At 42.0% G+C, this 14,347-nt stretch overlaps 1 protein-coding gene across 1 annotated transcript in view; it reads left to right on the top strand.

Annotated features, from left to right (window-relative positions):
* Positions 1 to 177: 177 nt before the first annotated feature.
* The window catches only part of Yaf2 (YY1 associated factor 2), an 86,564-nt gene continuing 72,394 nt past the window's right edge, over positions 178 to 14,347 (top strand). Inside the window, exon 1 of the mRNA XM_008844844.3 lies at positions 178 to 340. Within this exon, the coding sequence (XP_008843066.1) occupies positions 333 to 340 (8 nt within the window). The 5' untranslated portion in view covers positions 178 to 332. The remainder of the gene's footprint in view (positions 341 to 14,347) is intronic.

Genomic DNA, 14,347 nt, shown 5'->3' with positions numbered 1-14,347 from the left:
CGGGGCGCTGCGAGCAGCCGGGAGGCGCGGCCCGAGGAGGCCGCCGCGGCCGCAGCGCACACGGCGCAGTCGTGGCGCCGGGGATCCCCGCTCCGCACCCGGCATTGTTGGCCTGCGGGGTCCGGGAGGCCGCGGTGCGATTTCCCAACCTCTCCCGGTAGAGAGAATACTGCTGCGTTCAACTTTCCAAACGTTCGGACGCCTGGGAGCGCCGGGCCGAGGCTCTGCGTCTGTTTCCATCCATCGTCTCCCTGATACTCTGTGCATAAGTGGTTGGCAGGCGATCCCGGGGGCGAATTTTTGCCCCGAGTATCGGAATAGCCTCAGTTTCAATGAAACGGTAATCTGTTACACAAATGAAATGATCCTTGCCTATTTGCAGCCCTAAATTTATTGTATTTGTAAGCGTGTAGCATTGTAACCGCCTTTTTAAAAACCACTTAAATAAGTTAAATGAAAAAGAAAACCATCTAGGAAATTCAAAGTCATTGACATTCTAGATCTGTCTGCACCTAGTCACAGAGGGCAGGGGAAGCCTTTGGTTTCACCCAGAGCCCTGTCTGCAACAGTATTTACGTAAGATACTTACTTTGATATTATGACGTCTATTGAAATCCAAATCACCACAGTAAGCAGGCCCATGGGTTTCTTGTTCCTTGAAAAAAGAGTCGCTATAATTTTGACAAAGTCTAAATACTCAGTAAAAGTTTTTTTTCTAGAAACGACGTATTCTGATTTTTAAATACAGCGTAATAGAATTTTATTAAAATTGTAAGTGTATAAACATGTCAACATTTTGTTGTCTCAGTAAAACCAGTTGCTTTAGACATAACTATCTGTAAATCTCAAAGTACTTTTAATATGAGTTCTCATTTACAGTGGATAAAGCATTTGTGGTTTTTGTCATGCTAAGTATTAAAATTAAGCTTTTAAATGCCCCCTAAATTTAAGGAAACACCATTCTAAAAAGAAGGAAACTACTTGGTATTTTTGGACCCATGTTCAAGTGCTTTGAAAAGCAAACTATCGCCAGGTTTTTGTAAGAGTGGAATTGGTTTAGAGTACAATTGTTTATTTGTATTTGTAAACAAGTAAGCCGCAGAACATTTACCTTTCGGAGGCGGGGACTTGAAAGTCGAGCCGATTGCTAAGCCCTAATCTCTGGTGCTGTGTTGTTGGTTTTTGTTTTCCCTCTCTATCCTCTTGTAGCCATTAGAAAAACACTGAAAGTAGAAGAGCCTGTGTGTTTCTTTCATGGACCGCAAGGAAGGGGGAAGCGGGTCCTACTCCACAGCCAGTCTTGGGGTACAGGAACCCGGAGAAATAGAGTAGGTGTGGCACTCAGAAGAGAAGCCGTGGCTGGGTAGCTAGCACCCGGAAGAGGCAGCGGGATAGTCCGCATGGATTTGGCCGAGGGCACAGAAGCCATCCTACTGTAAAAGAGGCTCGAGGCCCACCCGGGGCCCTGACATGGTTTTTACCAGTATGTCTGAGCTCTTGTAGATGCAGTTTTTAGCGGTGGAAACGTTATTTGAGGACGCAGGGAAGCATTGTCATTTGGGTTGAGACTGAAGAGCTTTGGCAACTCACCAGCAGTCTCAGGGACACTCTGTTCCTCAAAGTACGTGGTCTGCACTCTGACCTCTCAGCCCCTTCCTCCCCTCTCTGGAATGTCTCTTCTCTTTTGACTGTGGCTCTACATTAAATTAAGAGCTCTGATTTCTGTTACCTGTTACTTTCCTTCAGTTGTTTCTGAAATTGAGTACGAAATCCAGGTTTGGATAGAACAGTGGAGAGGAGCATTGTTAATAAGTAGATACTGATTGCACTGCAGAATATTTCCCTGTAGGAATGGTGGGGAAACAGGATGAAGGGACAGCAGAACACAAGAAAGGCAAGTTTTCAGTGGTGGAAGAGTTATCCCCCCAGCTGACATGTTAATTAGTGGTTAGGGCAGTTTGAAGAATCAGGCCTCTGAGCTGAAGCAGGACTGGAGAGCTGCAGCACAGGACCAAGTTTGCGAATGACTTGTTTGGTGTGACCGAGATTGGAATCCCTTGGGTCACACTGACCTCTGAACTGATTTTGTCTCAGTTGCCAAATGTGAGGCCAAAGCTAAGCCATTCTAGACATTTGAAACATTTTTTTTTTAAGTCTCTACAGAAGATGGACCCATGGTCTGTCTTTAAAGATTTTACTGGAATGAAAAAACATATGTATATATATTTGTATATAAAGTTTCTTTAAAAGGCATCTGATTCACATGCTTTCTGTTGCAAGAGAAGGCCATTCCATGGACAGTCTTCTTGGTAGGACGTACTATTCTGAAGTGAGATTTCAGCCACACTGCCAATGGCTTCAATTCCTCAGTTAATAAATTACATTCCTTAAATTTATGCTATTTCTGTGATTGAATTTCATTTCAAGTTTGGTAGCTTTAAGTTTGATTAATTCTTTAAAAATCCTGAATATCAACAACAAGGTAGTTCAGTTTTTGCATTTGTTTTTGTGAGAAATGCTGATAAATACCAAACTGACAGGGTTTTTTTTTTTTTTTTTTTTTTTTTTTTGACTTAGAGCCTCACATTCTAGCGCAGGCTAGCCTTAAACTCATAGCAGTCCTGTTTTAGCCTGCCGAGAGCTGTGACTGTGTATGTGAGCTACCATGTTCTGCAGATAGTTTTTTGGTTTTTTTTTTTTGGCCTTTTTGAGACAGGGCTCCCTGTAGCCCTAGCTGTCCTGGATTCACTATGGAGACCAGGCTGGCCTCGAAATCACAGAGATCTGCCTGCCTCTGCCTCCCAAGTGTTGGGATTAAAGGCGTGCGCCACCACGCCCGGCTGATAAAGTATTTTTTAAAAGACTCTAGTGACATTATTGTTAGATGTGCTGTCCTATATAGCTGACTTTTATTTTTTTAAAATCAGTAAGTATCCTGAATAAAAGGATAAAGAGATTTCAGGAAGTTATCTGTTCTGGATCTCAGAAAATGAAGTATTTCGTATTGTCTGAGGTAATACTTGCTGAATGGTGACTGAATTAAGAGTGTCTTCATGTAGGCATGGAAAATCCCTTCCTTTCTTAATTTGGATAGTAGGTATTTATAGATAAAAGTAGCAAAGCTGTTTGCTTTGGTTTTTAAGCTGTGGTCTGAATGGAACCAATAAAGTAATGCCTCATCATATGAGGCATTTATGTATTCAGGTACCGCTGTGTTTCCTCAGGCTGTGTGACGGCTCCACTGTTTCTCACAGGTGTTATTTTGGAAGGATGTGGAGATGTAACAGTAAAAGGAAGAAGTGCTGGGTTCGTGGTCAGTAGGAGTCTGGTAAATGGTACAGCTCTCGTTTGAAATACGACAACATTCTGCAAAGTGTATTCAGTGTCTTTTGTTATATAAGACCTGTGTTAGGTACTCAGGTATAGTGAGCAAAATTGATGCTTCTCTGCTTCTGTAAAATGTAATGGTTTTGTGGACAAACACTTGTGGCTCTGTAAAATTCTGTATGTGAGGTGGCATTAAAACATCTTTAATGTGAGCTGAGGAGATAGTGTGAGTTGAGGAGATGACACTTCTCTATTAAAATGTATATAGTTTCCAGCTAACACCATGTTATGATCAGAATCTGGTTGTTGGTAAAAAGAATCATTTCAGCTTCCGGAAAGAAGGAATAAATTGTAAGTTAATATTTTGAAGCAACCTTGAGGCATCCAACTGTCTGGTGAAAATCTTTTCAGTATCACTATTACCCTGCTGTAATTGCTTTCTGTCTTTTGAGGTTTGGTACCAGTTCTCCAAGACACTTGGTATAGAAATAGGAGAAACAAAACGAGAGCCATCTAATTATCTGTCCTTGGAAACCCATAATTCCTGACCCCCTACTTGAGGAGCCTTCCCGCTGTCATGTAGAGCTTATTCTCAGTGGTTTCTCCTCTCTTTAGGGTTAGAAAACTCACATAGCTTCATTCTCTGTAGGGAAATTGTGAAAGGTGTTTGGATAGTCTTGAGTAGTAGTTTCCAAAGTGTGGGAATGAAGAACAATGGGGTCTCTGAGCTGCTTTTATGAATGTTAATCTGTGAAGGGCTGGGCATGGTGGTGCATACCTTTAGTCCCAGCACTTGGGACACAGAGGCAGGCTGATCTCTGTGAATTTAAGGCCAGCCTGGTCTACACAGTGAGTTCCAGGCCAGTTGGGGCTACAGGGAGACCCTGTTTCCAAAAAAAGATTTTTTAAAAAAGGAAGTTAATCTTTGAAGTCCAAGCTGTTCTTTTAACAGCACTATGGGGTCATTTGTCCTTTCCCCTGTGTTGACCACTGTGGTGAACAGTGCAGAGGCCATGGTAGTGCAAGAGCTAGTGTTGGTGAGAATCAGAGGGGGCGCCCTAAGTGCAGTTGCAGCAAGCTTGTTTCGCCTAAGAATACCCTTAGTGAAGCCGAGGGCCACCAGCTTTATTCAGGCCCACGGTTTTTAGTGTTCTAGCTAACAAAATGGGGAGCGTGTACACATGCTCCTGCAGGCCACAGCTCAGTGGTTGGTGCAACAGGGAGGCATTTGTACTGCTGTTTGACTTGTAGGCAGAACCTGCTGGGGTTTTTTATTTTTATTTTTTAGAGCATGGTTTTTACTTGAAGGGCTGCTTGGAAAACTGATTCAAACAGGTATTACACAGGTGTTTTCTGAAAGCAGATGCACTGGTCTGTTACTTCAAAGGGAACAGTTGAGGGCATGTGTGTCAGTGGTGAAATCAGGTGAGCTCTTAGAACCACCGCAGTGAGTGTTGAGAGCTTTTGAACACTTGTTTCTGTATGTATACTTCTAACTTTTTGTCTTTTTAATATTTTTGTGTTTTTTTTTTTCTGATAAGATTGGGTAGTAATATTGATGAATGTAATTTCTGGTATTTTCTTTTTTTAAAATTTTATTATTATTTTTATTTTTTATGTGTTTGCGTGTATTGCCTGCATGTAGGTAAGTGCACCCATGTTGTGCAATGGCCGCAGATGACAGAAGAAGCTGTCAGATCCTCTGGAACTGGCATTATAGACAGTTGTTAGCTGCCATGTGGGTGCTTGGATTTGAACCTGGGTCTTCTGCAAAAACACCCAGTGTTCTTAACCACTGAGCCATCTCTCCAGCCCCAATTTCTGATATTTTCATGAATTGTCTCCACATTTGGACGATCTGCCAAACTTAGCCATTATTTTCTGATAGTTCATGTATGGTATTACAGAACAGTCCATGGATAGTTAAAGTCCAAAATAGAAAGGGTATTAAGGGAACATTTTGAAAACTTACTTGATATTGTTTCAGATTTCACATTATAGCAACTTCAAGAAACACCTATTTGGAAAGAAGAATATCCATAATTATTTGAAAAGGCTGTCCAGACCGGGTGTGGTGGCACGTGCTCGTAGTTCTAGCATGTGCTCATAGTTCTAGCATGTGGGACGTGACGGCAGGAGCCTTGCAGGTTTGAGCCCAGCCTGAGCTACAAAACAGGGCACTGTCGTCGTCATCTTTTTTTTTTTTTTTAAAAAAGCTCCTTTTTTTCCAGCTACATATATTGGAGTCCAGGTATAATATACTTCATATTCTTGAACCAAGATAATATATTGCAACAAACTGAATACATAAATAGGTATTGACAGCTCACACTTTTGGTAAGCAGGTATTAGAGGCTTGTGAAAAAGGTGTCACCCCCCACCTTTTTTTTTACACAAAATTATCTTTACTTTGGAAAGTAGAGCTTTATCTTTAAGAAATAATCTCATTTAATTAAAATTTGATATGTTTTATTTTTAAAATGAACTAAAACTGCATATTTAATTCTGGTATTTGTGGTTCTGGACATGGAACTCAATGCCTCGTGAGTGGTAGAACCAGGGCCCTATCACTGAGTTGCACCCTCAGTTCCGTCTTTATTTTCAGTATAATCAACATAGATAGGGAAGACCCCACGAATATAAGCTTGTTTAACTTTCAAGAGCCTGATGAGGTCCTGAGATCAAGAACTTGGTGAACTGCTGCTAGAGTTTCACTGGCTTGGGTTTCTGCATGAAACAGACTGATTTCAGCAGGTGTTCTTTCCCTTTTCTGTGTGGTCTGTGGTAACTGATGGCCTACCGTATTTCTAAAACGCATTGGCCTGATGGTTCAGTGTCGCCTTCCTGGTCTTTGGTGCTGGTGCTTTGGTTTGTCAGCAGCACTTCTTTCTCCTGCTTCTCTGAAATTCATTTTGCTTAGCCATATCTGATTTCTTTGTATTCCTTCCCTTTCAGTGTCATAAACTCCTCTCCAGAACCTAATCTAGAAACCACTATCTCAGCTGTGATCCAGGGTACTGTTATTCCATGTATGTCCTTCCACAGAATCATCTGCCGGTTCCCTTTTTCAGTTTCTATGGAGTTCAGAGGTCTGTAACATTTTGTACATGAGGTGTTGGATAAATTGATCTCTTCTTAAAATACTGCAAACATTTTTTTTTTTTTTTTGAAACCTACATGATACTGGGCCTTGTGTGTTTAAATAAATGGAGTTTTCTCCACTGGCTACTGAATAAATTATGAGCTCCGGAGCAGGGTGCCCAGATGCTGCATGACCTTTCCTGAGGAAAGAGAGGCAGTGACAGCCCAGAGAAACAATTCCAACCCACTTTGATTTGGTGAAATGGTAATCTTAATTGGGGTTAACTTGGAGGAGGAGCATGGGTGGCCTATAGGCGGCTACATTCCCAAGAGAGCCTGCCATCCATCCGTTTATACATTGTCACAGAGGAGGTAGGAGCCTTGTGCACCTGTGCCCTCTCCCTCCTATGAGGAAATACTAGTGCGCCCAGTTGTGTGCTCTCGTACAGGTAATAGCAGCTGCACTGATTTCGAGATGAAGCAGCTGGAGACATGCATAGCTGGAGAATATTCTTCCATGTTCTCTTGCTCTTAGAGGTTTCTGGTCTCCTCTCCACCCCTGAGCTTTTTGATACTGTGATTATTTTCTCCTGTGTAGGGCTTAACGTTGGGCCACTGTACACAACAGCGTTCACTTACTCTCAGCACTTTAAACTGCTTATGAGTCTATGCGGTAACCACTGCCCCCTGCAGAAAAAAGCTTTTCCGACCCAGGCCAACAGCAGTAATAATCTGTGGGTGTAAACATAGAAGGCAGTTTGACAGAGTATATATAGCATAACCATTTAGCAAAATAACAGCAGTAGCTTCTCTAGTAGGGCCTGTGACCTCGGTCATGGGTTCTTGTCTTGGCTAATAGTTCCAAATGTGAGTTCCCTCCAGTGTAGCAGACCTTGAAAAGTAAATTGCACCCATACTCAGCAGTGGGCACATCCCGCCTGGCATGCTGATGGTGTTAGCACACATATCCATAGCGCCAGTTCTTCTCCAGCAGCCCTCACTGTGCCTTTCTGTTAGAATGTGAGCCCGTAGTGAGGGGGCTCTGACTCCAACCAAGCCTCCTTTCTCCTGTCCTGCAGCCAGAGCTCGTGTGTCTGTAGTAGTAGTCTTACCGTTCAGTTTTGGCATGTCTTACAGCACTAGCAGAAGCTTTTATGGCTTGTAGAGCCTCAAGGGATCTGCCTGGCCAGCACCTCATAGGGAGGCAACCCACTCCTGTCACTAGAATTTTCATTCGATCACCTATGGCTTCCAGGACTGTTGTTTTCCATCTATGCAGGGTACCTTCATTCAGACTTTTTAATCCTTGTTCTAATGTTTATAATCAAGGGTAGATGTACGATTTTTCTCAGTCACCTTGTTGGCTGTTACTGGCACCTGCCCCAACCATAAAACTGAAGAATCTCACAGTTGTACCTGGCCCGTGCACCTTGTGAGCACTAATTTCTCATTCTTGCCCTTTGGGTGCTCTTGCATAGTTTCAAGGTGCTTTTCTAAATCTCTTACGACATTCAGAATTTAGCGTTATGTAATGCAAGTATCATAAGTGCTGCAAAGTAGATACTTCAAAAAAGAAGAAAAATGTTACTAGTGAGGCCCAGTCACAGAAGATCCTGTCACTTCTCTCAGTCGCTTCCTCAGTATTGCAACTTCTGATACCTTAGCTTGGATAGGAGGTGCTACTCACCTCATTTGTCACCGATTCAGTCGTTACCCTTGAGCTGTCCAACAGGCCACTGTGTGTCCCCATCCCGCCCCTCTGCCCCCATTCTTCAGGGGCTAGCAGGCCAGCTTAGCTCCTCAGGGCTGTGCTCTTGCATGCCACGTGGCGTCTGCGTGGGCATTGCTGCCTCTCCATTGGCTACACCTGACCAAAAGGGCCCCAGTTGGGTGAGTAGTCTCTACTCTCAAGGGAGATGGCTCTCAGATCTGACATCCTCTTCTGGACTCCACAGGCACAGCACCCATGAGTACACTTACACACATGCAGGCAAAACACTTGTACACAAAATAAAAAGAAATAAAAAACAATTTTAAGTGCTAAAGAACAAAGAGGATGAGAAAAAGAAAAGCAGACAAGGACAGCTGCCAGGCCACTCAGAACACCTGGAGATTTGTGTTGAGCCAGTTTCCAGGGAAAATGACAACCAATGGAGTTGTGAGCCTCTGGGATGCTTCAGTGAAGGCATAAATGTCAGAGAAGTGCAGGTGAGGAAGAGCCTGGGGTGGGCATACCCCCCCGAATACACTGTTGTGTACCTTTCTTCCATAGTGAGTTCCAGGACAGCTGGGGCTATTGGGAGACCCTGTCTCAAAAAGACCAAAAAAAAAAAATTAGGATTTTATTTTTATTCTTAATTATGTGCGTATGTGTGTCTCTGTGCAATTATGTTATGTGAGTGCAGGTGCCAGTGGTGGTGTTGGACCCTCCAGGAGGTTAGCATTACAGACAGACAGTTGCTGGGAATTGAACTTGGGTCCTCTGGAAGAGCAGTACTTGCTCTTAACTGTTGAGCCATCTCTCCAGCCCTAGCCCCTAGTACTTTTGACCTCAGTTTTCATGCTGGCCTAGATCACTTCAGATCCTCCCAGGCCTCACCTCAAGATCATGTTCCACTGTGGAGCTCAGCAAAGCCACTAAAGAAAGCCCCATGCCACTCCTGAGGTCCCCACTGAGTTAGCTGCTTTCTCAACTCTTCATTAAATGTGGTCCTATCCAGCCTGGTAACTGGATGTTGCCCTGCCTGTTTCATGGCCATTTCTATCAGTAACAGTCTTTCCTCTGTTGTCTTCCAGTCTCTGACATTTGTAGGATCTCAAGTGACATTAACCATGTTGTCCCCAATGGCTTGTGTGAGCCAGTCCATCGGGCTGATTTTCCTTGTTTCCTCAGGTCATGTAGCCTTTGAGTAAAGGAAGGATAAATAGTTACACAGTTTCCCTGCTTCTGTGTGGCTCAGGCCTCCATGTCCTACAGCTTCACAAGCTAGACTGTGAGGGGCTCTTTAGTTATTGTTCGAAAGTCTATCCCAGGGGCCGGGGATGCAGTTAAGGTGGTGTGATGCTTGCCTGGCATGGTAAAGTCCTGAGTTCAGACCCTTGCAATTGTTAATTATGGTATGTCATCATAGAGGGAAGGGAGCCTCATGAGCTTCTTGAGTTTTGTGGGTCCTTTCTCGCTTCTTCATGGGAAAAACATTTTACTTTGTTATTATAGTTGTGTTTAGTTTAGTAATGTTTAGTTGGCCCAGTCTTGAGAGGGTTGAGATTGAATAATCACAGCTGCTCTGATTTCAAGATGGTAATGGCTATTTCATGTGTGGAGGACTGAGGTCCACATCAAGGCTATAATAATCTGTTCCTAAACTATCTTCCTAGGCTCGTTTCTGCGGTGTAGTAATCAATCCTGTGCTGTAGTGTTGAAGTACTTTTATCAGCCGGTTCTGCTAAACCCTCTGGGATTTCCCTCTCTGTCTTTTTTTTTGAGACAGAGTTTTCCTGTAGCACCACCTGACCTGGAACTCACTATGTAGACCAGGCTGGCCTTGAACTCACAAGAGATCGGTCTGCCTCTGCCTCCAGAGTGCTGGGACTAAAGGCATGTGCCACCACACTCAGCTCTGGGATTGCCCTCTCTCTACCCCCAACTACCATACTGGTGTGTGTGTGTATATGTGTGTGTGTGTGTGTGTGTGTGTGTGTGTGTGTGTGTGTGTATGATTTGTGTGTGGGTGCGTGCATATGCATGCTATGTAACTATTCCTAGAAAATCACCAAAATCATTCAGATGTTTTATTTGCTCTATAGGCAGAGACTATTTTACTCATTTTAGTACCTCAAGAAGCTAGGGAATTACTTGGAGTAGTATAGATATTTAAACTTTTTCAATTAACATTTTTTTAATTTCACTTTTTTCTTGATGCCTAATATGGGTTTTTTAATAATCTTTTTAAAATATTTTATTTATTTTATTTTATGTCTATGAATATATTGCCTGCATGTGTGTGAGTGCAGCGGTGTTGTGCAATGCCGCGGAGGTCAGAAGAGGATGTCAGATCCCCTGTAACTGGAACTACAGATGGCTGTTAGCTGCCATGTGGGTGCTGGGAATCGAATCTGGGTGCTCTGTAAGAGCAGCCAATGGTCTTGACCACCGAGTCATCTCTTCAACCTTGGTTTTTTAAATAATCTTTAAGATTTATATTTATAAACTATTTCATTCATAAGTTTCTATTGTTTTGTCATTTTAAAGATAATATTGTACATGAATACCTTATTAAAAAACATTTTACTTTGTTATAGTTATGTCGCGGTGGGATGGGGAGGGGGACGTGTGTGCATGACACAATCTACACAATGGAGGTTAGAGGACAGCCCTTAAACCAGGCTGGCTTCGAGCACACAGAGATCTACCTGCTTCTGCCTCCATCATGCCTAGCCTTACCTTAGCATTTTAAAGGTACAGCTTTGGAACGTTGTATACTTTGTATTTTTTATGATTTAATTTGCAGTCTCTTAGATTTTGCTATTCAGTTATTGAAATTTATGTAATGTAGCTAAAAAATGAAAAGTTTTTCTTGAAAAAAGTAAAATAATGAAAGAATACAGTATATTATGAAATGTTTTGTGTTCCTTGACTAAATTGTAAGTTCTGTTTTTGAGTGGCTTTCAATTTAAGATCGTTAATGAGGGCAAGTATCTGTCAAAAGTTGAAATGCTGTACACAAATGTGTGGCGTTAAGGTCATTTAATTTAAAAATCGCTTAATATTTAGATTGATTTATATTGAATGTAAAATTTAGACTACTAGGACTGGAGAGATGGCTCTGTTCAGGAATACACTTGAGCACCTTACTGTTGCCAAGAGTAAGAGCACTAGCTGTTCTTCTAGAGGACCCAGGTTTGGTTCCCAGCTCTGACATTGTGGCTAACAACCATCACTAACTCCAGTTCCAGGAGATCTGATGCCCTCTTTTGACCTCTGTGGGCATTGCATGATATGTGTGCACTTAAATACGTGTAGGCAATACACTCATACGCATAAAAAATAAAAATAATGAATAAAAAATTTTAAACTACTGAAATCAGTTGTTGTGGCTTGTTACAGTTAAGGACTTCTTATGATTCAGCATGGCCAACCTCCAATTAGGTCACCTTCCCCACTAAGAAGTTTCAGCCAGCAATGTTCTTTGAAATAGCTGCTGCTTCGTTGCTGGTTCATATTTCATTCATGTATGTGTATATGTTTTTAAAGAAATTGCTATTTTTAAGATGACAGGTGTTATATAATAGAAGACTTCAGTGACTATAATATTTTACCAAGTATGCTGGCCCTATATCTAACCTTTTTTGCTTTTTTTTGAAATTAGTGTGTCATGTAGCCCAGACTGATCTTGAACTCGCTATGTAATAGAGGCTAGCCTTGAATTCTTGATCTTCTTGACCATTCCTGTCAAGGCCTGGAATTATAGGCACGAGCCATCGTGCCTTATTTCTTTTAAAATATTTTATTATTTTTTTATTTTTTATGTATGAATGTATTGCCTGCCTTTATGTAAGTGCATTTGTGTCATGCAGTGCCCACAGAAATCAGAGGAGGGTGTCGGATCACCTGAAACCAGAGTTACAGATGGTTGTTGGCCACCATGTGGGTGCTGGGAATCGAACCTGGGTCCTCTGCAAGAGCAGCCAGTGCTCTTAACCACTGAGCCATCTCTCCAGCTCCCCATGCCTTATTTCTTATATCTGACCTTGAAGTAAAGAATAAATGAGGAGCCAGGCCTGGTGGCACACGTCTTTGATTCCAGCACTGCGAGGCAGAGGCAGGCAGAGTTCTGTGAGTTTGAGGCCAGCCTAATGACATAGCTGTTTCAGGCCAGCTAGGGCTACAAAGTGAGATCCTGTCTAAAACACAAACACCCAATAAACAGACAGAAAAAAAAAATCAATAAATAGATGAAGTATTTTGAATATCCTGGATAGTTTTATAAGCTCTTTACTATGAAGAAAAGGTGAAAAGCTGAGCCAGTAAGACAGTCTGAGTTTCAATCTTGGCTCTAATACTAATCCATCTTTCTTATCATAATGTAGGCTCTTTTGAGAGCCAGAGAGGGCTATTGACAAATTTATACCAGATGGTACAAGTTGTTAAATTTACACACATATATTTCATACTTTAAAAATTATTCCAATTGGGCGTGGTGGCACACGCCTCCCCAGCAGAGGCAGGCGGATCTCTGTGAGTTCAAGGCCAGCCTGGTCTACATAGTAAGTTCTAGGACAGCTGGGGCTACAGAGAGACCCTGTCTCAAAAAGACCAAAAAAAAAAAAAAATTATTCCAGTGGGCTGGATTTGGTGGCACACACCTGTAATCCCAGTACTTGGGAGGCAGAGGGATTGTGACTTTGAGGCCAACCTGGGTTACAAAGCATGATCCTATCTTAAAAAACATACCAATAATGCTCTGTGGGAAATAAAGTAATTTTATTATTAAGTTTATGATTTAAGTCTAATGCCTGTTTATTATCTGTTTGGTTCATTGGCAGTGATCTTTATGCTATGTAGGTTTTTTTTCTCCTTCTCCCTCCCCTTCCTCCTCCCCCTCATTTGAGACAGGGTCTCACTACATAACCTTGGATGACCTAAAACTAGCTATGTAGACCAGGTTGGTGTCAAACTCACAGAGACCTGCTTGCCTCTGCCTTTCAAGTGCTGGGATTAATGCCATGGCCACCATGCCCGACTGCTTTCTTTTTCTTTAAAAATCATCATTGGAAGATAAAGTGACTTAATTCTTATAAAACCCTTACTGCAGTGGCTGACACAGCCTAAGTACCCAGTAAGTGGTGGCTTTTACTGCTCAAGAATACACTTGAACACCTTACTGTTGCCAAATTACTTATTTTTTTGAAATATCTTATATATTATTTTTATGTGTATGTGTGTATTACCTGCATGTAGGTGAGTGCACCCGTATCGTGCAATGCCCATGGAGGACAGAAGAGGCTGTTGGATCCCCTGGAACTGGAGTTACAGACAGTTGTTAGCTGCCATGTGGGTGCTGGGATTCGAACCCAGGTCTTCTGGAAGAACAGCCAGTGTTCTTAACTGCCGAGCCATCTCTTCAGCCCTGCCAAATTTACTTGTTAGTGACTTAGTGGCTTCTTGGGGTAGGAATTCAGGGAAAGCATTTCTGATACTAATGCAGTGCTGTGTTGTGGTCAAGAGTCTGTCCCATATGGCCTCGAATTTTTCTTTGCTTATTTTTCTTTCCTTCAAAGTTAGCTATAGTGCCATTATACTTGGCAAGCATGCTTAGCACCAAGGTATCAAGTTTTCAAAGATTTAATGAAATCTTTGGATTAAAAATCATTTTTTCCTTTAATTATTCTCTGTATAGCTTGCAATTTTAGTGGCATTAAACTGTATAAAATATGTCATTGTGATTTAAAAATAAATTATTCCCTTAACCAAGTATTTGTCTATCATCTGAATTTTTGTTTATAGACTTTTTATTTTTTGATTTGATTCATTTTATGTGTATAAGTGTTTTGGCTGCATGTATGTAAGTGTACCTATGTGTACAATGCCTGAAGAGGCCAGAAGAGGGTGTCAGATCCCCGGGAACTGAAATTAGGGATGTTGTTAGCCACCATGTGGGTGCTGGGAACTGAGCCTAGGTCCTCTGCAACAGCAGCCAGTGCTTTTAACTGCTGAGCATCTCTCCAGCCCCTTGTTTATTGACTCTTATGATTAGTACTCTCCCTATTGTTATATAATCTGTTCTGTAATTGACAGCCATCTTCTCTAAAAGATTCTGTAGCTATTTGGTAATATTGCTAGGTATAGAAAATTAGAGTTGGAAGGAACTTTACAAGATCCTCCAGAGAGTGTGCCTATTTCCTAAAACAGACTAGTTGAATGACTTGATACCCTAAG

The sequence above is a fragment of the Nannospalax galili genome, unplaced genomic scaffold (assembly GCF_000622305.1).
Source record: "Nannospalax galili isolate Female #2095 unplaced genomic scaffold, S.galili_v1.0 scaffold1022, whole genome shotgun sequence".
NCBI lineage: Eukaryota > Metazoa > Chordata > Mammalia > Rodentia > Spalacidae > Nannospalax > Nannospalax galili.
The sequence above is the reverse complement of the archived record's forward strand: the minus strand, read 5'-3'. Positions and strand labels throughout refer to the sequence as shown.